This window comes from Pelodiscus sinensis, chromosome 4 (assembly GCF_049634645.1).
Source record: "Pelodiscus sinensis isolate JC-2024 chromosome 4, ASM4963464v1, whole genome shotgun sequence".
NCBI lineage: Eukaryota > Metazoa > Chordata > Testudines > Trionychidae > Pelodiscus > Pelodiscus sinensis.
In genome coordinates, this window is record NC_134714.1 from 49486649 (window position 1) to 49510650 (window position 24002).

General features: G+C 38.7%; 1 protein-coding gene across 9 annotated transcripts in view; it reads right to left on the reverse strand.

The window, feature by feature from the left end:
* The window catches only part of NPAS3 (neuronal PAS domain protein 3), an 888952-nt gene that overhangs the window by 456109 nt on the left and 408841 nt on the right, over positions 1–24002 (reverse strand). For all 9 annotated transcript variants that reach the window (XM_014570770.3, XM_006117663.4, XM_075926952.1 and 6 more), the window contains one exon: positions 17356–17438. Coding sequence is in view for 8 of the 9 variants with exons in the window: in XM_006117663.4 (XP_006117725.2) it covers positions 17356–17438 (83 nt within the window). In the remaining variant the exon portion in view is untranslated. Of the gene's footprint in view, positions 1–17355; positions 17439–24002 lie in introns of those variants that run through there.

Here is a 24002-nt window from a genome sequence, read left to right on the forward strand (position 1 = left end):
CCCCACTGAGGAGGAAAAAGGGAGGAGTCCTGTACTCTCCTCAGCACAGAAACTGGTAACTGCAACTTCTCCTTGCATATAGGGCCAAAGAGCGAGGCTCCTTCTGTTCTCCCACTGAACACCCTGAAGAATGATCTGGCAATTATTGGGCAAATCTGTGTCCAAACAGAGCACATCTAGTAGTGGAAGATATTAAAATACTATAGTGCTTTCATGGACAAAATAGTTGACTGCTAGAAAAAGGGGACCTGGTAGAAATACTGTAAGTACAAGAGGCTCCTGCTTTACGACCCTCCACACTTTTCCGTAAGTGTGGAAGAGGCCAAAATCCCCCAACTTACGTCCTCAGCCCTGCATTTACAATGGCGTACGACACCTGTTGTAAATGCAGGCTCGAGTTACGACACCCCCGACTTGCGACAGTATCCCAGGAACCAATTGTGTCGCAAGTCAGGAACAGCCTATATTAAGATCAGAATCACCATTTTCATTTTTAGGCCTTGTAGGTATGGATTTAAAAATAAACAAAACCAAATATTTGTTCAGTTTTTATTCTATATCTCAATGCAATATTGTGTTCTTGAAAAATCATGAAGTCCTACTTTCTCACAAATACTTTAACTATTGTTTACATTTAAGATAATATCTATCCCTTTCATCAAAGGCAATATCATACTGTACCTTTGTTTTTGCTTGACTGCATGATTTTTAAAGGATGAAAAACCCTGTCTAGATTATCACTGCCTTAGACATGTAAAGGAAGTAATAAAAAAAAAGACTGAAGTCAAGCTCAGCAACACATTCTTTCAGTGAATTTATTTAAGATCCCATTTTTTTAATCCGATTGAACATATGGCATTTTTTTTATTTCCAGTATTGTCTGCTGACAGTATACTCTATGTACATAAATCAGTGAATTATAAATTGTGATAGACATCTGATTGTAAAACTTTGATTGTTCTAAATACCAAAGCATTGTGTAAATTTTAAATCTCACCTGAAAGTTTTCTTGGAAACTATACAGGGAAAATTGCTGAGTGTCTACAGGCCTGGTGTACATTTGGCTTCCTTCCCAATGTTTTTGGTATTGTTTTTAATAAAACTATAACATTGATTTTCAAACTGTGGTTCATGGAGCATTTGCTGGGAGCCTGTGGAGAACTGGCATCTCTCATGTTGCTGATTCCTCCACAGCTGCTTACCCACATTGAAAAAGAGCTCAAAAATATGTTAAATATTTTCCTAATATTTTTTCATATGAACAACTTCTGCAGTTGCCAATGGCTTGCTATGTGATTGCAAATGAGATGGTGGCCAGTGGGATGGGAGGCAGTCATATAAAGATTTCTGCCTTCAGATACGGTCCCACTACAGAAGAGTGTGAGAATGCTTGAACTATAGGTACCTATCTGAACCCATCAGGGAGTTGTGATGGGGTGCACACAATGAAAACCTTTTGGGGATGTTCCCTGGTGTGATGATTATGCCACTGATACTTGCCTTTTGGCTCTCTAGGGCTCCCCACTGCCCTGTGTCTCTTGTCTCCCCAGACAAGGCACAGAGCTAGGATAATCACCCTCCTGGGAAAGCAATGCAAACACTTAACTACTTCAGCTCTGGAAGAATGCAGCTCTACGGCACAGCATCAAAATCCCAAATAAATCCATCTTTCTCTGAGAAAAAAATTTACACAAAGATATCTCAGAGGATATTTGTCCTCTTTATCAATATAAAAGAGAGTATGCACACTCATCGCTCCCTCCCCCCACCGTGTGACAGTTATTTACACTGGGCTTGATTAGTAAACAAAAGTGTTTTTATTAACTACAAACAGTAGGATTTAGGTGGTTGCAAGTGAAAACAGATCAAACTAAGCTACAGAATTAAAATTAAAAAAGAAACATATAGCTAGTTCTCATCCACTTACATGTATTATAAACTCACCCTAAAATCTATTCTCATTTCAGTCATGCTTTCAACTCAAAGTTGATCTTGTAGTCCATCCCTGTGTGGAATGTTGAACATCAGTAATCTTCTTGAAAACACCATTCTGGCCACCATGGATGCAGAAGCTCTTTACACCAACATTCCACATGAGGATGGGCTACAAGCTGCCAGGAACACTGTCCCCCATGATGCCACAGCACACCTATTGGCTGAGCTATGTGACTTTGTCCTCACCCACAACTATTTCCAATTTGGAGACAATTTATACCTTTGAGACAGTGGCACTGCTATGGGTACCCGCATGGCCCACAATATGCCAACATTTTTATGGCTGACCACAAACAGTATTTTCTCAGCTCTCAGTCCCTAGTACTCCTCCTTCTACTTATGCTACATTGATGACATCATCATATGGACCCATGGGAAGGAAACCCTCAAAGAATTCCACAGGAATTTCAACAATTTCTACCCTATTATCAACCACACCGTAGACTAGTCTACACAAGAGATCTACTTCCTTGACACTACAGTAAAAATAAATGATGGTCACATAAACATCTACCTATATCAGAAACCTACTGACCTCTATTCTTACCTACATGCCTCTAGTTTCCATCGAGGGCACATCACATGATTGATTGTCTATAGCCAAGCCCTAAGATACAACCAGATTTGCTCCAGTCTCACAGATAGAAACAAACCCCTACAAGATCTTTATCAGGCATTTTTAAAACTTAAATGCCCTCCTGATTGACAGAGCCAGACAAGTATCCAGAAGTCAACTATTTCAATACAGGCCCAACAAGGATGATAACAGAACACCATCAATCATCACCTCTAACCCCCATCTTAAAACCCTCTAGCATATCGTTGACAATCTACAACCTATTCTGGAAAATGATTTCTCACTCTCACAGGCCAGTCCTTGCCTGCAGACAAACCCCCCCACCTGAAGTAAATCCTTTCCAGCAGCCACACATCACATCTCAGATACACTCAACCAGGAATCTACCCCTGAAACAGACTCTGTTGCCAACTCTGTCCATATATCTATACTAGTGACACCATCACAGGACATAATCATATAAGCCACAATATCAGGGGCCTCTAAGGCACAGGTGGGCAAATACCAGCCTATGGGCCAGATCCTGTTTATTGGGGTTAGCCCCTAAAGGGTCCCAACACTTCTGTATTTACCTGCTCCTCCACAGGTATGGGTAATCACAGCTCCTGTTGGTCATGGAGCCAATGGGAGCTACAATCGCCCATATCTATGGAGGTGCAAGTAAATATAATGGGAGTGGGCCAGTAGGGGCTAATCCTGGTGAACCACTGCCATTTTATTGCCCTCTCCCCCTCGATCAATGTGATATGTGACATCAAGTGTCAGCAATGCCTTTCTGCCATGTATATTGGCCAGTCTCTACAACAAAGGATACAGGGACACAAATCAGACATCAGAAATGCACACAACACAGAAACCTGTAGGGGAACATTTTAACTTGCCTAGTTATTCAACCATGTATTTGAAAGCAGACATTGTCTACAAAGGAATTTCATTAACCAATTACAGAGAGAGACTGCTGAACTGGAATTAATCTATGAATTTGACACTGTTACCTTGGGCTTGAATATAGACATTAACTGCTTGGCGCATTACAAAGGCAATTTTTCCCACTTTTAACATATGCATTTTCACATAAAAATCTATGTATGGGACACATCCAGCCCACTTAATTAGCCTAATTAACATGGATCTTAAATTTCCAGGTACTACTACTGCTTATATATATATATATATATATATATATATATATATATATATATTTTGAAGAGTTTGTTTGTGGATTTGTTTGTACAAAATAAAATCATACTCCGTGATTACCTATTTTGGATAAACAATCCTGCCACTTAAAACAGCTGAATGTACTACTTTTTACATGTGCTGGGTAAAAGGTTTAAATAATTAATTTTTTTATTGGAAAAAACTTAAGTGTTATAATTCTATTTCATAAAATATTTTCTACCAAATTAAAATTGAGTCACCTGTTCAACTGTCATTTTAGTGCAAAGAACATTTTTACCATTAAAAATCACAAAATAATTCAAATTAGTAATGGAAAGAGTAATGAAAGCTTTATGAGTTTCTTATTCAAATTTACTATGGATGGTAATTATTCAATAAAATGAATAATGTTTGAAGCAGAAAACTTACAAATTTAAAACCATTCTTTTACAAGCATATTAATAAAAATTCTATTACATATATTTAATTTCTTGAACTTTCCTATAAGTGTAATCTATGCAAAATGACTTTTGCTGGTCAATGACAGGCCTCACCTGCAAGTATAAAAAACAGCAGTAGTACCTGGCAATTTTAGGACTCATGTTAATGAGGGGACTAATTGTATACATACACCTCACATATACAGCAGAAGTAGTATCTGGCAAATTTATTTTCACTCCAATTCATCTGATGAAGTGGGTTTTGCCCAGGAAAGCTCATAATTATATATATTTTGGTAAGTCTCTAAGGTGTCACAAGATCACTTGTTTCTCAAGTAATTAAGTTGATCACCCAATCATTAAGGCTTCCTGAGTATCATTGATGGCTCTCATTTGAACATTTAAACCTATGAACAATGCCATACTTTATATTTCTAACTTTACATACAAAAATGACACATGCACCAAAATAAAACCTACAGATCCAGAAGATTGTAACATTAAAATTGGTAAGTTACATGAGGTATTTTATCCAAAGCAACTTTGACTTGCAAATATTTATATTCATAAGATAATTTTATAAAGTATGGGGGGAACTTGTCACAAGAGTATTTTCTGTTTCTTAAAAGGTGTATGGGTGCTTGGGGGTGCGCCGGGCGGACACGCGGGGTGGCGGGGAGCCCGTATGGCCCCAGCACGGCGGGCCACGCGGACGCGTCAGGGCCCGGCGCGGGGAGTGCCGGGAGGCAAAGGGCGCCGAGAAACGAGGCCAAGGAGGAAGAGGCCAGAGAGGCGCGGGCCGATGAGGTCACGGGGGAAGAGAGGCGCTGCGTCACCACGGAGGAAGTGACGGACGGGGGGAGCGGAGCCGGCGGGAGATTTAAACCCGGGGCTGGCACTATGAATGGGGAGGAGAACGGAGCAGCAGGGAGGAACGAGAAGGGAGAGGTGAGGCTGGGTAACAGGGCAGGGGCGAGCCCTTAAGGACTGGGGGAGTAGGAAGCGGCACAGGGCGGGGTCGTGGAGCCCGTGAGCGGGTGTGTTTTGGGGCACTTCCCCCATCCGCTAGGGAGGGACCGTGAGTCCCTGCCTTCAGGGCCCTGGGCCAGGGTTCGGAGAGGGAGTGGGCCCGAACCCCCCTACTCCGCTGGCCGACGCATCCATTTCGGGCGTGCATACTCAAGAGAGCGGGAAAAAGGGACACAGGGCGGATTCTGGTGGCGGTCTTGTACTAGTTATGGCGGGACTGGCCCGCACGTTTAATAAACCGGGGGGGCTGTTGGCCGGGTCGGTGACGAACGGTGTCTGACTTGTTTACACGTGGTGGAGAATGTGGGTAGGGTCCCTGAGCCCCGGGAGTAAGAAGGGGCTCTAGGGAGCAGGGTAGCACCCCCCCCCCCAAAAAAAAAAAAGGTGGTGGGGGGGAGGAAGAAGGCCACTGATTCGAGTGGTATTTTTTCGAAAAGGAATAGGTGGTGGCCACCTACAATTTGCGGTTGACCTATCCACAAGACGCAGGATGGAGGTCAACAAAGATTATAGAGTGGCTGGTCGACAACCAGAAACAGCAACAGCAGCATCAAAATCAGGTGTTGCGAGACATGCTGACCCAGTTCCAGGACCAGCAGCAGCAAATGCTGAAGGAGATCCACAAGGGGGCAACGGCCCAAGGAGGCGCGCCGGTGGGGGGGAGACGAACCCCCTAGGAACCGGGGAAGACGGCGCCATCCCGGGCGCCCAGCTGCCCCTTCGTTTGACCAAGCTGGGACCCCAGGATGATCCAGAGGCATTTCTGGTCACATTAGAACGGGTGGCTACCGCTGCCAAGTGGCCGCAGGAACACTGGGCCACATTATTGGCCCCCTTCTTAACAGGTCCGGCACAATTGGCCTACAGAAGTATGGCAGACAAGGACGCCCTGTGTTACTACAAGGTTAAGGAAGCCGTGCTGGACCTGCTGGGCATATCCCCGGAGACGCATCGGCAGAGGTTCCGGGATACCAGTTACGACCCAAAGGAGCGACCACAGGCCCGCAAAGGAGCGACCACAGGACAACGAGTCAGGGAGGCGGGCATGCGGTGGCTTGAACCCGCCAGCAAGATGGGGCTGCAGGTAGCGGAGCAGGTGCAGTACATCCGGATCCTGCCCGCCAAAGGGCAGAAGTGGGTGCGCCGACACTGGCCGGAGTCGTTGAAGGAAGCGATTACACGGATGGAGCGATTTATGGCGGCGGAGGAGACGGGGGGGGGGGGGGAGGCCTGTGTACTAAAGTTTACAGTGTACTAAAGACAAAATAAATTATTCATGTGGTAAGGCAAATAAGGTAAGTCACACTAGTTTAATACCACAAGTAACTGTGAGTAATCAGAAGACAAATTAAAGAAAAAATACTGGATCCAAAATTTATTTAGATGACAGCACAGGAAGGGTGAAAAATCACGTTCACTACATAAAATATGCAATTTAAAAACATCTTTGCAATAAAATACAGTTTGACTTCATTCATCTACATTTGAGTTCATTCATCTACTATCAAAGAACTATAACCTTATGTCAATCTATGAGGATATGTATAAATGATGCTTTTAAACTATTAAGAGTCATAGAAGAAATGGATATATGCCTACGTACAGGAAGAAAACAAATGATTGTCTAAATGACGTACCCAACTAATGGGTTTAATTCAACATTGACCTGCATCTTAGGTGACCTCATTAGGGTTCCCTAAAGAAGATGTAATACACTAGATTCCCTTAAAAAGTGTCTTCTGTTTTGAATATTTTAACAGCTCTAGCAGTATTCCCATTATGTACTGTCAGGAAATACTGTTGAAGTAGATAGTAACTTTCAAAATACACTCTTTTAACTGCTCCTGTTATTATTAGTGGGAATTACCAAATTTAAACAACTTGGTTCACAATAGCATCACTTATAGATGTCTGCCCATTTACTTTACCAAAAGAGAAGTTGCATTCTTACAAAGTGGCTTTGACCCACAAAAGTTTATGCCCAAATAAATCTGTTAGTCTTTAAGGTTCTACGGGAATCCTTGTTGTGTTCACAGATACAGACTAACACAGCTACCCCTCTGAGATTCATGCAAATATTAGACTTATTAATTAAATACATGAATAGGTGTTCACACTTTCCAAGTCAGGGCCAGATTAAAGGATGGGCATACAGACCTGTGCCCAAGTCTCCAGCTTCTTGGAGTGGGGCATATGGACAAAATCTCAGTTTTCATTTAAGTTTTTTTAAAATAAATGTTTAGCCATCCTGGTAGCAAAGAGAACCATGAAATCACATTCCAAATGTAACAGATTCAATGAAGCATCCCCCTGAGTCTGCATGCAGCCTGAAACAATAGTCCTGAGAGAAAGGTGTGAACGACCCATGAATTTTAATGAATGTTAACTCTCAGACAATTGTTCTGCACGTCTCTGCTATCACTCAACAAAGACTGTGGTTATGGGTACATTGCCACTTACATTGGTATAATGTACGTCACTCAAGATTGTGAAAAAACAACAACCCTATATAAGTTATACCAACACTATATTGGTGGGACATAGCTACCACTGCAAGTTGGGGATGATTATTTATGTTGCTGGAAGGGCACTCTCTCAGTGCCATAAAATAGCTATGCAAGAGATCTTACTGCAGTGATGTTGCATCAGTACAGCTGTGCAGCTGTAAACTCTCTGCTGCATACATAGCCTAGCTGTGTGACAGACGAAGAGTGCTGAAGACTACTACTGCCCTATTGCTGATCCTGCACGGATAAGGTGACCAATATTACTGCCACTGGCTGGCACTCCAGGTGGGGAGCCGAGTAATGGCACAGAGGCAGGATAATGGAAATGCCCGGAATTCTGGATTACCTTAATCTAGCCCTGTATCAATTGTGTGTACATACATTTTAGACATGTGAAGAGACTGAAATAAATGTACATCTTACAAACATTAAAAAGGAAATAAATGAACTTGTATCAATCCAAGCCATCATGCACTGGTTTGCACCCAAACCAGGATAGTTGGAAAAGCTGTAGTAGATGACCTGAAATCTTATTTCTAGGTTTTTCTCCACTATGTCTGAAAGGAACAATGCAGTCAACTCTGGAACTGTATTATTTGTAGTTTTTGCAAACTGGAGACAAATGCCATTTTTTAGGATTGCAGTATATACATGAAAGTACTTTTTCCCTTTAAAAACTTTTTTCTATTTATTTATATAAAACCAAGAGCCTTCTCTCCTCCCCAATCACAGTGAATATGTGATAGGTACCTAAAGCCAGGGAAGTGGGGAGGGGATAAAGCCCCATGATTTCTAGAAATTATGACTTTTTAATTGTCCCCATTGTGTACCTTTACAATCTCTATTCTAGATATGGCTCTGTTCAGAGAACCATGCATCACTTTAGCTGAAAACAGAACTAAGTCCTAAATGATAGCTGAATGAAGACTCCATTAAATACAGTTTTGTTTACACAGAAAGAAAAAAAAATCCTCCTTCAACCTCTACAGGCTGCAGAAAGTCCCCCATTTCTGTTAATGACCTATTCCTTCTGTCTGATTCAATACAGCCCACTGGCTATGGAAATGACAACACTCAGCAGGTGACAACAAAACAGTCAACAAACAGTGCTGAGATATGTCATTTTCTTCAAATACTTTCTCAGGAATGAAATGACACAGTATGGTATGCTGTATCCAGCTCAGATCAAATATTTCTTTATTAAAGCAAACTACATGTACTATAGTGGCCATATAAAATGCAGGTTTAAGAGTGTTACTTCAAGCTTCAGTTGCAAAACAATTTGATACTTGATTTTTTTATATATACATATATATTTTCCCCTTGGTCTCCTCTTAATACACACCCCTTTGGAGCCATATCTTTGCCATATCTTTGGATTACCTTTCTGGATCCAATCTAATGCATTTGTTGTGACTGGGACAAGTTAGAATATGTAAATTAGCACCTCTCAAGTCTCTGACGCAGGAAGTTCTCGTCATGTATTCCAGATCACGGATCTGAGGTCTCAGTTCTAAAGAGCAATGCGTGTGCACATGTATTTAGCCTTTTCACATTCAGAACTCGCCTTTCGTTCCAAGCTCTCTTTAAGAAAATTAAATATTTTCAGCCAACTTCTTTTTTAATTTCTAGAATGTCTTCATAGCCTTCAGTGGAGTTGCTCTGGATTTACACAGATCACAGCATTCTGCTCAGAAAATACAGGTATATTTACTCATCACTATATTTATTTATTACTACTAATAGCACAGTAGTGCCTAGAAGCCCCATGCTTTTCTCCACCTGTGTAACACCGGGGGTTTGTGTCTGCACAGATGATTTCCATCCACCTGGAAATTTCAATTTCTTCAAATCTGTTTTAACTGGCTTAAGAATTTATTTCTTTCGTATTATACTACCCCGTCTCCTTTGTGATGTAACTAGTCTTTCTTGCTAAATTTATATTAAACTAATATGGCATTTCATTCATTATTATGATCCCATTATTCTTCAAACAAGCCTATTATGCCTAAATTGTGTTCTGTTACCGGGTATTCTAGATCAGCGGTGCGCAACCCATGGGGGGTCATGGCTGTCTTCCTGGGGGACCGCAGCACTTTGATCCGGGCCAGCCAGCATTTTGTTTTCCCGGCTCAGCACCCGACGCACATGCGACATGAGTGCAGGGAGTGGACTGTCGCTTTAAATCAAAGGGGCTGCAATAAAATGTTCTCGGCAGGGTTTTTTTTTTTTTCTCAACAAAAATTTTCCCGGCTCCAGGGCTCCATTGTCTTTAAAGGCTTTTGCCAGAGTGTAGAGAAGGCTTTTGTGTTTTATAGCAACTCCTTTCTATCGCAGTCTGTTGCCTTTTGGATTATATCTTGAGTTCAACCTATGTCTCCTTCAGCTTCAGTCTTGAAAGTTTTGGGTATTATTTGAACAAAGGAATAAGTCTGATGACAGTGAATTACGTGTAATAAAGATGAGGGTAAATTTCATAATTCAAATGTATAAAATAAAGGATGTGTCTTTTGAAATCACTCTCCAATTGAGGCCTATGCCATCTTTAATCCTCTTCTCCAATCTACCTTTGTTATCTGTGTACCCCATTTTATCACACAATGCATGTCTCAACTGCCAACGCGCAGTTAAAGAACATTTAATCGTCTGGTTGAAACTCAAACATTACTTATCTCCCAAATTTATTTTAACAACTGATACGTAATTTTAATCTGCCACATTGAATGTCAACAGAATGACCACATTGCTCCCACACTTTATGGCTGGGGATTAGGAGGGGAAATGAAAACTGCTGATGTGTTTGTTAAAGGAATGAATGTGAGGCAGTTGGGAATTCCTATGATTGGTACGATAGGAAGTCAACCCTCCCATTCTTATAGCCCATCTTAACTCTCCTATGGGGGCGGGGTGGTAAAGTCCCAGAAATGGATTGGTGGGAAGGGTGGAGATAGAAAAGAGGAGCAGCTGGTGGAACCCTTCCGGGTAATTATGGAATAAACACTGTCATTTGCACAGTACATGTTTATCTGCCAAGTAGTCCCAGACATCTAACAATAAAGTTGTGGCCTGCTTAACCCAATTATTCTACTTCTTCATCCTTTTTTCTTTCAGCAAGCCCAGAAAACTGTCCAAAATGTTTCAGAAAGGTGACTAAAATTTTGTACATTTCACACACACACCCCATTTTCTTCTTCTGCCATGTGCTAATCTAGATCTATTAACAACCTGTCCCCTTAATCCAGTACAGCTCTATAAGAAACTGAATTGTCACCTTTTATGCTTACACATGGTACCGACATCATTAGCAATTGTCATTTCTTGTGCAAACATTTTCAAATCAGCAATGGACTCTTCAGTTAATATCCTTCTAGACTGGCATAATCATCCATATATTCCAGGATGACCATTTGCTGCTTCCTCACCTTTGGTCTCAAATCTCTGTTGCTATCCTGATCACTGTGGTATAGTGTTCACCTCATTATATTATATTTAATGTTGTTTGAAATACTACCTGAGGAGAGGAAACTTTTCCCTAATATTTTACAGCACCCACGTATGGCATTTGTTTTTACAACAGGACAAAAGACATCAAATCCTTTGGAAGTAGAGAAGATTTTTTTCATAACAGTTTTCAATTAAAATTGCAGTAGAACTGATTAAATATGGAAAACATGTGATAATTCATTCAATTTGTTTTACTATACATGGTTCCATATTATTGATGCTAGCGAGTACTCTGACAACTGTTGGCCATTCGTGAAAATGTAAATGAATCTCGATAGCTTTACAATATTTGGCCCAAATGAATATTTATCCAAACATTCCTAGTATAAGTTTATAGACTGCTCGTTGTTTTTAAAGTTGTCGACACAGCTAACCCTCTGAGGTAATATAAGTTTGTTACTATTGCTTATTTGTTTTTCTTCTGTTTAGAATGTCTCAATCAACTAATCAGGAAGTAGAAAAAGGACCACAGATAGAATTTTCCAAAGGACATTAGTAATATAGGAGGTTAAGTCCCTTTTTCAAAACTGACATAGATACTTAATGATCCTCAATCCCAATGTCCTGCAACAAAATACAACCTCCTAGGTGCCAACGTCACTTGTAAAAATGGGACTTGGCTGCTTTTTAAAATTTCATCCTTTGTAACTAGGTTGAGCAACTATGAATTACAAAAAGTCAATACTTGTGGCCATTAATTGGCAAAAAGTTCACAATTTACTCACAGCCACAAAACATTTTACCCACTATTTAGTGAATATTTATTAATAGCAAGTACACCTGAATGTATCAGAAATACTTTTTGAGTGATTATCAAATAGGCTATGTCTACACTACAGAATTTTTGCAGAAAAACAGCAGTTAACACCACGTTAATACTGTTTCATTCAACTATTACTGTATTGCATTTATTACAAAGGCCAAACCAATATTTATATTCTCTTTATAAATATAAAAAATGACTTTTTTAAAAAAATTGAAGAGGTTTCTCTGGATTATAAGTATGTTTTAAAGCAGTTATTAAAGATTCTGATTACATATCCGTAGGCTACATCTAGACTGGCATGATTTTCCGGAAATGCTTTTAACAGAAAAGATTTCCGTTAAAAGCATTTTCAGAAAAGAGCATCTAGATTGGCAGGGACACTTTTCCGCAAAAGCACTTTTTGCGGAAAAGCGTCCATGGCCAATCTAGACACGCTTTTGCGCAAAAAAGCCCCAATTGCCATTTTCGCGATCGGGGCTTTTTTGAGCAAAACAAATCTCAGATGTCTACACTGGCCCTTTTGCGCAAAAGTTTTGCACAAAAGGGACTTTTGCCCGAACAGGAGCAGCATAGTATTTCCACAAAAAGCACTGATTTCTTACAGTAGGAAGTCAGTGCTTTTGCGGAAATTCAAGCGGCCAGTGTAGACAGCTGGCAAGTTTTTCCGAAAAAGCGGCTGATTTTCCTGAAAAACTGGCCAGTCTAGACACAGTCCTACATTTGGCAGCAAATTGAGTATATTTAAGAGTCAAGAAAGTACTTTTTAATAGACCCACAAAGATTTGTTTGAACTATGTTCTTACAAACTATGTGAGAAATGTTTTTTCTGGGCAATGTATTTGTGAATCAAGAACAAAGCACATATACTTCTTAGATCTCCATGAAAATATGTAATTTAATGTAAATTGTGTAAAATGCTAACAACAATACAACAGACTTTTTATATCCATCGGTAGATTTTATATTGTTTTGAGTTTTTAAATGCAGAAAAGCTGAAGTAAACTCAGTGGTTTCAATGACCTGTGAGATCGTATAGAATTGAGCAAAAGAAGAGTAAACCTCCTGTAAGAATTACTTGTGGAAATTTCTCCTCTACCGTTTTACCAAAAGATTGGTGTTTCACTAACTCAGAAGAGGTCACAGCGCATATACACATACAGGCCAGATCCCCATTCAATCCACAGGAGACTAGGGATTATCACAAAAAGTCCCTCTGACTCTGCAACTTCACAAGTCCCACCTAGCTCTGCATTTGGTCCTTGCCAATGTGGCTCCTTCTAAGGGAGTCACTTGAAGTGGATTTCTGTTTTTTCAATTTTGTCATGGCTGGTGTAAGGATAATGTAATAATCTCACCTTCCGTGAGTCCTGAGGAAATGAGAGAATGCGGTTGAGAAAGTATCTGAACCCTTTTCCAGCACAGGATGGAGATCTGCAAATCATGGGGGCATGACTGTATTCACTGATAAAGCATTACTAGATAGTTCTGGGGATTTTCATTGGAATTTTGAACTTTTTCACTCCTAGTTCACTTACTCAAATCTGTCTAGGGCCTTTAAAGGTGCAAAGTCGGATAAGTAATTTTTCATTGTCCTATAGGAATTGAGCTGGTGTTCTCAGCCTACCTCCTTGTGAACAATTGCACATGACATAAAGCATCATCACAACTGGCGCCATGAGAAAAAGTTCACAAGCAAAATGAAGGTTTACAGGCTATGGAAATTTGAATAATCTTCTGGTGAAAAGGGATAGTGGAAAAAAAATGGAGTAAAAGTACACTAGTAGGGCAGTTTGTAGAATCTAACACAAACACTGCCTGTATAATTGTGTATGGTAATTTAATGCACCATTAAAAAACTACAGTTGCTGAACAATCAGGTACTTTCACAGTACTGACTTCAATTTTAAAAAGTTGTTGCTCTTATATACAAGAACAGGAGTACACAAACAGTAAGAATCATTGCAATTTAGATACAAAGTTGTTAACAGAATCTTTCATTCCAAATCTTCCATTTAAAGTTTACTGCAGAGCATCTAATACTAAGTATTTCTACTTTGGTAAGAGTTTGGCATTAAAAACATAATAAAACAATAACATTTAATATTTGATGTAAAATTGTACTGACATTTAGTGACAAAGTACTGTAAACTTTACTTTCAATTGTTTTTCAGTTCAAATCCTAAGGTGTGTTCTTTTCTGTTCAAGAAATTTTAAAAGCAACTAATTTAAATATGCAAAATTATCTTGAGTTGTTCATACGTGAACTTAAAAGCCGTGCAACACAGGAAAATTAAGTAATTATGCCTCCAAGTTATTTACTGCAATTAAGCTCATTTATCATATGCAAATTAGTGCAAACTGGTCTCATTAGTTACTAAATTACTCAATATGAGCTGAACAATGTAGCACTCCAGTTTGTAATGAAAAATCCCTGTAGAGGCAAGCAGTATCAATTAAGCTAATTTGCATATGCAAATATATTCACTAACTTTCCCTTTTCTCTATATTTAGTTCTATATTTCCTGATCATTTTTGATTATTTGAAGAATTTGGTGCCACTGACCCTTTTCCATAATCCTCAATAGTTAAGAAGTTAAAGAATGTATCAAAAGACATAAACTAACCCTGTTCTTCTTAACTTTTACATCCTGTTTGAGCTAAAGTTTGCCAATAAGAGATAACAGAAACCAACATTTTTCATTGAACTTATAATGAAGTAAAAAATGCACCATAGAGGTAAAATTTAAGATATTTTTCATAGCAGCCTAAAATCATTATAAAGCTACTCTCATGCATAAGATGAACTTGGAGTATAATGTAGACTTACTAATACTTAATGGGCAACTCTAATTATCTAGTTTCTCTTCTACTCAAGGAATTCCCACTATTTCTTCATCCAGGTGTTTTAATTGGGTAATGTCTGAAAGCGTCTTTTCTGATTGTGAGGCTATTGCTATAATAATATTTGGGTATTTCCTTTTATTTCTCCATGACCACATTGTGGCACATTTCTTTTTCCCCTACCGTGGGAATCATCTCTTCAGTATAATATACTGCAATTGGCTGTGGCTTAGAAATTTTTGACATGATTGACTGAGGGTACTTGTTTGTAGAAACAAGATTTAAAATGTCACAAGATGTTGCTCTATTTCTACTTTTATACCATCTCTAAAAACAAACAATATACACTTTTAAAATATGGTGTTATTATGGTTCTCACGTGTTGGTTAATATTAGAAAATGACTCCTTAATGTCTGAATTTACTCAGAAATATTAATGGTATAGGGCACTGAATCCAGCTTCTTTTGTTAACAGATTCTGAAAAATATGGGTTGCCCCAAAATACAGCACTTGATGCAGGTAGGCACATATTTCTCTGGAGTGCTTTTCCAATAACATCAGAAGGTGCTTCTACTAATGACATCAAAAGTAGGGATATCAACAGGTAACTGATTAACTAGTTACTGCATGATGCTTACCAGTAACCATTAACCAGCACCCAGCCTGGCTGGAGCAGCCCCCCTTTCGCAGTGAGGTGCAGTGGGCCCCACCAGTCCAGACAAGGGCTGCCGGTAGTCCCATGTGGCCAGGAGCTGTGAACTGGCAGCCCTTCGGAGCCAGGAGCTGGCACCCAGCAACTGAGCCCTTGGCTAACCCTGTAACTAACAGAATTTGTATTGGTTACACAGTTAGTATTTTTAATTTTTTACATCCCTGATCACAAGGTGATATTCTAAGGTACCTGCAGGTAGGCAGCAAGTACTGTATTTCAATGCTTTCCCTGTAATCTCTTACTGAGAGTTGTGTTATACGTTTTTAGCCTGCTAAAACAAAACAAAGGTTTTTAACATATTATGACTAACTTATATCCATTATAAGTTCATTGTGCTCTGTATCCATCATCAACATCTATTCTCTTTTAAATGTCACCTGAAAACTTTCTTCTATCAATTCTGCTAAAGATTAATGGAAGCAATTTGGAAAGACCAACACTTTCTTTGAAAAGGCCACACCTCAACAGATATTCAGTATGGAATTTATGGTGACTTCACACTGAAAACCATTAACTCTACGTACACATGTTGTAGTGATTTTTTGTTCTCTGTCTGATAGCCTTATGTATTAGTCGGGGGGAGATAAATCCAAAATAAAAAGTAAATCTGCTTTAAGCACATAAAAATGATGAAAGCTTCTCAGCCATTCAATGAATGAAAAATTTACATTCCAAATAGTTTGTAAGATTGTACTGTGATAGACCTCTAATAAAAGAATGAACTGAATGCATATTATAAGGTCATGATTGACACCTGGACTAAAACTGGATTCAAATCAATTTCAATGAAAATCAATGACACATCATGTAAAAAGCGTGCCCTAACATATAAAGTATATGTTTATATATTCACAGCAGCATGCAGACAAAATTACATAAATTCCAACATCACAAAACTATTGCTTATTTTGTCTTTTTTTTTTTTGGAGGGGGGGGTATTGTCTTGTTACATCTGTGAGGCAGTACAATAGCATTTGTGCCTAATGTGCAAAGCTCGGTGCATATTTACCATCTTTGGTAGAGTAACCATAATTATTTGCCTACAGCATTAAACACTTGAACCTAGACCTCTACCAAGGAAGTACAAATAATTAAATCATTTCATTCATAATTTTTGCACTGTGGGGAAATTCATTCCACTGGTAAACTTTACGCTTTACTAGAATTACCTTTGTTACCTTTCTCATTCACTTAACTGTAAAAAGATCTAAAAATTTGGAGATTATCCATAGCTCCTTTCAAAGCCTCATCTGTGATAGTACAGAGAAATGCCTCTAAATTTTTTCAGATGAAGTGGAATATTTCTCATTATAAGTATCCTAAACTTGCCTCTCCTGCATATCAAAAGACAATATTCCATACTGCATGTTTGAATTGAGAAGCAGAATTTTCTGCTAAATAACAACAGCTTTAGAGTCATGACAGGTGTGGGTGGAGGAAGGGAAATGGTGCTTGTAAACCAAAATGGGGGAAAAAAATCTAACTCTGAACAGGACATTTAAGAAGAATCAAATTATCTACACGAAATGGTACTTTATATATACACTAACACACACACAATTTTGTGAGCAATAGCTACTGCACAGTCCAATATAACTACATAGTGTGATTCATCTACATTATTAGAGCACAAAGAATACTTGCCCTCCCTCTCTCATTAAATTTCTCTCACTGACAGACTTTCTAAAAAGAAAAAAATGAATCTGTAAAAAATCTCATAAATGTAAGTCTGAATAACAACAGCATCAAATAATTGGCAGAAATATTACATATTGTTACTGTCTAGTTATCTTGATTATTTTGGTAAAGCCATTATTTTTACCTGTAAAATGTGACTTCCCAAATGTGATTCAAATACTTCAATGGCAAGTGCACTGGGGCTTCTCCTGCGCTGAGCACCTATAACTGAATAAAAAATAATTATGTTCCAACGTCTGCACATTCAGTCAAACTGTATCCCTGATTACACCACTGGAAATACACTACAATCATGGATTCTTGCACTTTTAATGCCACTAGTATTAATTACAATTTTGCCTTGTCCTATAGTCAATTAAATCACTTTATAATTTTCAGTGACTTGAATATTGTGGCATATTACTCTTTTCAAAAGTTGTCAAAATGCCAAGGAACTATGAAAATTAACAGACTACACTAGTAGGTCTCAACCTGCAGCCCATGTAATAACATCCTTAAGGCTATACAGGTGGTATATATATTTTGTGTGGTTGTGGCCCACATGACACACAGGACTATGTAAACATAGCCCAAGACCTATGTTTTTTTCATATTTCTGAAATTATGGGCCAGTTTTGGATAAAAATAACAAATAATAAAGAAGATGCTAAATATAAAGTATATGCACACAAATGTGCAGACAAAAACAAAAAATTACTCCTTAATTGTAAAAATAAGAAAGATGTCTTTCTGATCATGCTACCTCCTTCATTTGAATGTGAACTGAAGAAATGAAGTTCCTGAAAAAAAATCACCATTTGCAAACAATTCCCTCCGCATGATATCTGAGATATAAGAACTATTTCCTCCTGTAAGAATAAGGAAATATAGCAATATCACAGATATGAAGGTAACTGCTGTGTCTTCAAACAGCAATCACCATACTACTTGTTAAAATAAATAGCTTTAAAAATAGAAAGGATGAAACTTGCAGTTACGTTTTCAAAAGACAATGATAACTAAAATACGAGAAAATAAAAAAATCACACAGTAGAACTTTCATTAATCTCTACTTCATATGGTGTGCCAGGAACAACAAGAGAGTAATCCATGCCTAATCACAGTCAGAGAGGGGAGGATATAACCTACTGTAGATATAGAGGGGTTTTTTTTGTATTAGGTCTAGATCGTGTCTAGTATTGCATAGAAGCGTGAAGGACAAGGGAGGTGGGAAAAGGGGAGACAGTTTAAGGAGTCTCACCTCCTTTTGTAGAGGGCAGACATATTTATACCTGATAAAAGAAGGGAGACACATGCTACAATCTCTATAACACTGCTCATACTGTGCCCACGCTCCACCTAAGACTTAGGTGGAACAGTGCCTCTGGAGACTAAGTAGCGGTGTTGCATTTCTACTCATCACTGTGCTTTGAAGACACAATCTAACAATGAATTTAGCCAAGGTAGCTCAATGATAAAGTTTGTCACAGGTAACATCAAATTCAGAATACCAGACCAACAGAGTAGTATATAGCCATTACTGAACAAGCTAACTTGTTAGCAAGCTGATTATCAATTGTCCAATGAAAATTAATTTTAGACGCAACGATTTGTAGCAGTCTTCTGTAACATCCGCTTCCAAATTTGATATCTGCACACAAAGATACATGCCAAGTAAATAAGTGTGTAATGTCACTCCTTACTACTGCTTCCTGTAATTTTCTTACAGGAAATTCTAAACTATTTACACTGGACACATTGGGTACATCTAAACTACATGCCTCTGTCGGCAGAGGCATGTAGATTTGTTTGTTCAGCAAAGGCAAATGAAGCCGCGATTTAAATGATCGCGGCTTCATTTACATTTACATGGCTGCCGTGCTGACCCGACAAACAGCTGATCCCACGAGGAATAACGGGGCTGCCGACAAAGGGCTTTGATGTCGACAGGGGGAACGTCCAGACTAGCGCGCGAGCCAACAAACAGCTGATCAGCTGTTTGTCGGCTCAGCGCGGCAGCCATGTAAATGTAAATGAAGCCGCGATCATTTAAATCTCGGCTTCATTTGCCTTTGTTGATCTGTCTAATCTACATGCCTCTGCCGACAGAGGCATGTAGTCTAGACACAGCCATTGTGACTTCATTGTTAATAGATTCAAGCAAGAGTCTGTAACAGTTACAAATGGTGACTGCTCCAGGCCCAATATTTCCATGTCATCTTCATCTACTCTCCTGAAGGAAACCAAGAACATACATAAAAACAGCTAAAAACAAAGACAGGGTTTTCTTAGATTCTTTCATTACACACCTTACTGAAAAAACAGATTTTTATGTCTCAATCAGTTATACACTTTTACTCCATGCAATAGCTGAAGAGATACATCACATCAATATTATGCTTGTACTTGACTTAGTTTCTTACTAATCAATTTACTTCGGTTTTCACTCCAAAAGCTGCCCCCCACTTTTCCGACCCTGTATTGTTTTCCTCATCAGTGCTTTTGTCTCTCCTTTTCCCATAGCTACATTAATGCCTGTAATTTGATGGATGTTGATCAAATATACAATTTAGGAACAAAATTCAAAGCTTTTTAAATTCTTTAGGATTACTGCAGCCTGCAAATGAAATGGTTTTCTTTCCCTATATATGGCTCTTATTCTTTAACTACTCCCCCAGTCCTCTACACACAGGCTTGTATTTAGAGATGATCCCTTTCATCTAGCTTACCCTGTCCCCAAAATGCCCTGAGTAGTCAGTCTGAATAAGATGTGCCATCATATTTATTACAGAAAAGTTTAGTTTTAATTATAGATTATAGTAAGATGTACAGCATTGTAAAACTATCAGTGTTCCCATTATGATTATGATCGGTAAGTAGTACACACAATCCAGCCATTTCATTTATGGTTTACCAGAAATAAAGTGGGAAAAATGTACAGGTTTTCTAACTTTAAGCATTGTGTCTTCTGTTTATATTATCGTTTAAAACAAACAAATAAAACTTAACCAGTTTTCTTTTTTTCAGTTAGATTGTGATTTATTTTTCACACCAAGTCTAAACACATCAGTACTCACAATTTTTTCTCATTAATTTTCTATTTCTGTATACCATTCCCTAAAATCCACTGGTATATTTTTAAATGTAGATGACTTACTGATTATTGCATCCAGTTCTACAGTGTAATTGCACATTATGGTTGTTCAGCATGTGAATGAAAAAACCTGAATAAGGTCTATGGATATGATCAAACAGAAGTCAGTAAATGATCTACATGTGGAGTTTTGAAGCACTATCTGTGATTGAAAAGCCTTTTTACTAATAGCTCATCTGTCGTTTTGTACTTTATACCTTTTCAGTTTCAAAGTTTAAATTAAAATACTCCAGTACAAGTGAACTGACATTTGAAAATACAAACTGGACTGGATAGTCATACCTTTAATATTTGTCAGTCATATCCACTAAAAATCTACATGTGTGTCTTGGCACATGGCATCCATACCCATAAATATCTTGCAAGAGTTTCATGCCATTCAGTTCAATGTCATTTTTACAGCACCTATTGATTTATGTGTTTTGCCCTCATGCAGGTGATGTGGGGCTATAATGACAGTTCCTAATTTTACAACCAATATAAATATGTTAAACAGGAAACTATTATGCCTCTAGTAGCTAAGTTCCAACGCTAGCATTATTAGTAACTGAATACATCTTAAATATGTACTTTTTAACTTGCACTTTATTTTTTCTTTGTACTCCCATTATCATATTTGGCATTTTGAGGAACGAGACAATAATGTTTTGATAATTTTAGAGAACATAGAATACAGTGTTATTTCCCTCAGTGTTCGGATTTCATGGCATCAATATTTTACTTTTTCCACCCTCCAGCAATTGATTTCATGCTGTTCATCTGCATGAGAAAAATAATATTTTGATATACCAGGGTATATCAGATTGGAACATTTCAGAAACACGACGGGTTTCTTATGCAATTTGGTAGCCCTGTAACAGAGTAGATTCACATGTACTAAATAGGTCATTTATTAAAAATCCTGTCTACAGCCCTATTCCATTTATCTGATTGACCAATTTAAAGATGCTGCTTTTAAAAATCGACATTAGATATAGGATGCTCAGAGAGCAGAGCAAAATAAAATAATTTATTATGAATTAGATTATAAGCTATTACTATACAATCATGCAGGTAAACCAGCCATCCTCCAACAACCGTGCACAATCATAGCGCTTGCTGGGAAAGAGAGTCTGGATGCATTTGGGGAAAGGAGACTCTGTACAACCAGAAATAAGAAAATACATATCTCCACTCTTCCATCTTTCCCATATTTCATTCAGCAGTGGTGTCTAGGTGCCAGGCAAGAACTACGCTCTATCAGGCAGTATAACTGATGTGATATCAGTGTAACTGATGTGAACTCATGGAGAAATGTCTCTCTGAGTCAGACAGGAGACCCTCAATTTACAGAATTGCCATTCGTGATTTCACAGGTTTCTCCCGTCCCTCCCATTGCACCTCCAGCCTGGGGGACGACTTGGCCTGGGGCGGGGAGCGGTTGTTGCTGGACTGCGACAACAGTCAGGACCCTCGACCCCCCCCCCCCCCCACCACCACCACACACACCATGGTGGCTGGGAGCACGGGGAGCGAGTGCCATGGTGAACTCCCCATAGCTCCTGTCCACCACGGTGAGCTTGCCACAGGTCCAGACAGCTGCTGTGAGTCCAGACCAAAATTTAAAGGGACTCATTCACAATGTAGAGAAGCCCTTAGTTAGTTTTGGTCATCAGGAAAAAAAAATGCATTGGCTGTAAACACTCCTGATTGTTCGTATTCAATCAGACAATATGGACATTAATTCCTCTTAAGTTTACCTCTAATAATGTGGAATCATGGGTCTGGTTGGACCCACAGAAGGGGAGGAAGGATGCCATCTTAAAATCTCATAGGATTTCAGGCATGAAGTTTCAAGCAAAGTGATTGAAAGCAGTTACTGCTCAGGTGACGTGAATATTGATGGAGGGTCAGGCTGAGAGATGTGACTTTAGGAGTGCAATCTGCTTCACTCAGTTGTAGTATAGTATGCTTTGCCCTATCTAGGGTAAAGTGGGCCTACCTACATTCTCAAGGAAAGGCAAAGGGTTAGATAGGACAATATAGGTATAGTCCTTTTATTGTGTTCAACCTTCCCCTCCCCCGTTTCTTATATTCATATGGATAAATAAACAATGCTTTGTTCTGATTATGCTGCTCTCTGCCACTCCATTTTCATACTCGTCACAACTCTTGGAGAAAACTCTAGAGTAGAAGACAAAACCCAGTTGCACCTGCTAAGTCACGTTTGATGGACAAGAGTACTGTGACCTGAAGTCTAAATGGAGTAAATAACTAGATTTCATCCTGAGTGAAGTATGGGAATGGAGCTATAACTTGGAAAGGTTTCCCATGGAAAGATCAAGTAAGGATGAAAGATCCAGCTCACCCTAAACCAGAGCAATTGGTAGTCTGGAGGGAAATCCAACGTTTCTGTCTACCATAATTTCCTGGTGAGCATCCATGAAGCAGTGGCCCTCCTAGGATGCAACACAGTGGAATAATATTTCATTTTGGTTTAGTAAAGTTATTGTAAACTTCTTACCAACTAACCATCACACCAGTGAAACAGCTGAACAAATTTGTCAAAAATTATGGTATATAAGGTGCATAATGCATAGATGAAAGCGACAAGGAGTCCTGTGGCACCTTATAGACTAACTGAAGTGTAGTAGGAGCATAAGCTTTCGTGGGCAAAAACCCACTTCGTCAGATGCATGTCACATGCATCTGACGAAGTGGGTCTTTGCCCACGAAAGCTTATGCTCCTACACTTCAGTTAGTCTATAAGGTGCCACAGGACTCCTCGTCGCTTTTGCAGATTCAGACTAACACGGCTACCCCTCTGATAATGCATAGATGGTAATCAACTTGAAACACTAACAATGGCATTTAAAATCTGTTTTCATGTATATTAATTTGTCATTCTAGATGCATTTCCACCAGTTATCTGTGAATCTTTGTAAAACACGTATACATTGTTACAGTACATAGCTTCTAAGTAAGCCCGCACTTTCAGCAGATTAACTGATCAGATGTCACAGATGGGACAGGGAACTACACTACGTGTGTGTGTTACATACGCATTTGTTAATTTGGTATGAAAGTATACAAAAAAGAAATTACAGGTATTTTTTATTTGCATTCCTACACCTCATCTAACAAACTGCATAAGAACATTAAGTTCCAAGAATGAAAAATATTTTACTCATAAGACTATTCCATACACTTTAACAACTGAGATTTTCTTTAATATTTATATATTAAATATTACAATCTTTATTTCAATATTTAATTATTTTGCTCACAATTCTATAACTTACAAGGGGTTAAAGTAGGCTGAGGTATGGACTGGTAACAACAGAACTTAAGTCTGCATTCCTCTAAGATGTATGTTGGCGTTCTTCTCCCACCTCAAAACATTTAAGATTCAGAAACTGCCAGAAAAAATATTCTTCAAATGGTTGTTTTACCACAAATCTTCATGTGTTTTATGGCTCTCCTCCTGGCCTAATTACTCCATAGTGAGTTTTCCCTGAATAAGCAGAGCAAGATCCGACTCCAAATGTCTTTCTTTTGTTTTTTAACTTCTCAAATCAAAATAAAAGTTCTCTGTATGAAAAGACACGCAAACCTTAAAAACAAGTATATGCAAGTTTTTAGAGTATTTGTCAAGTCAA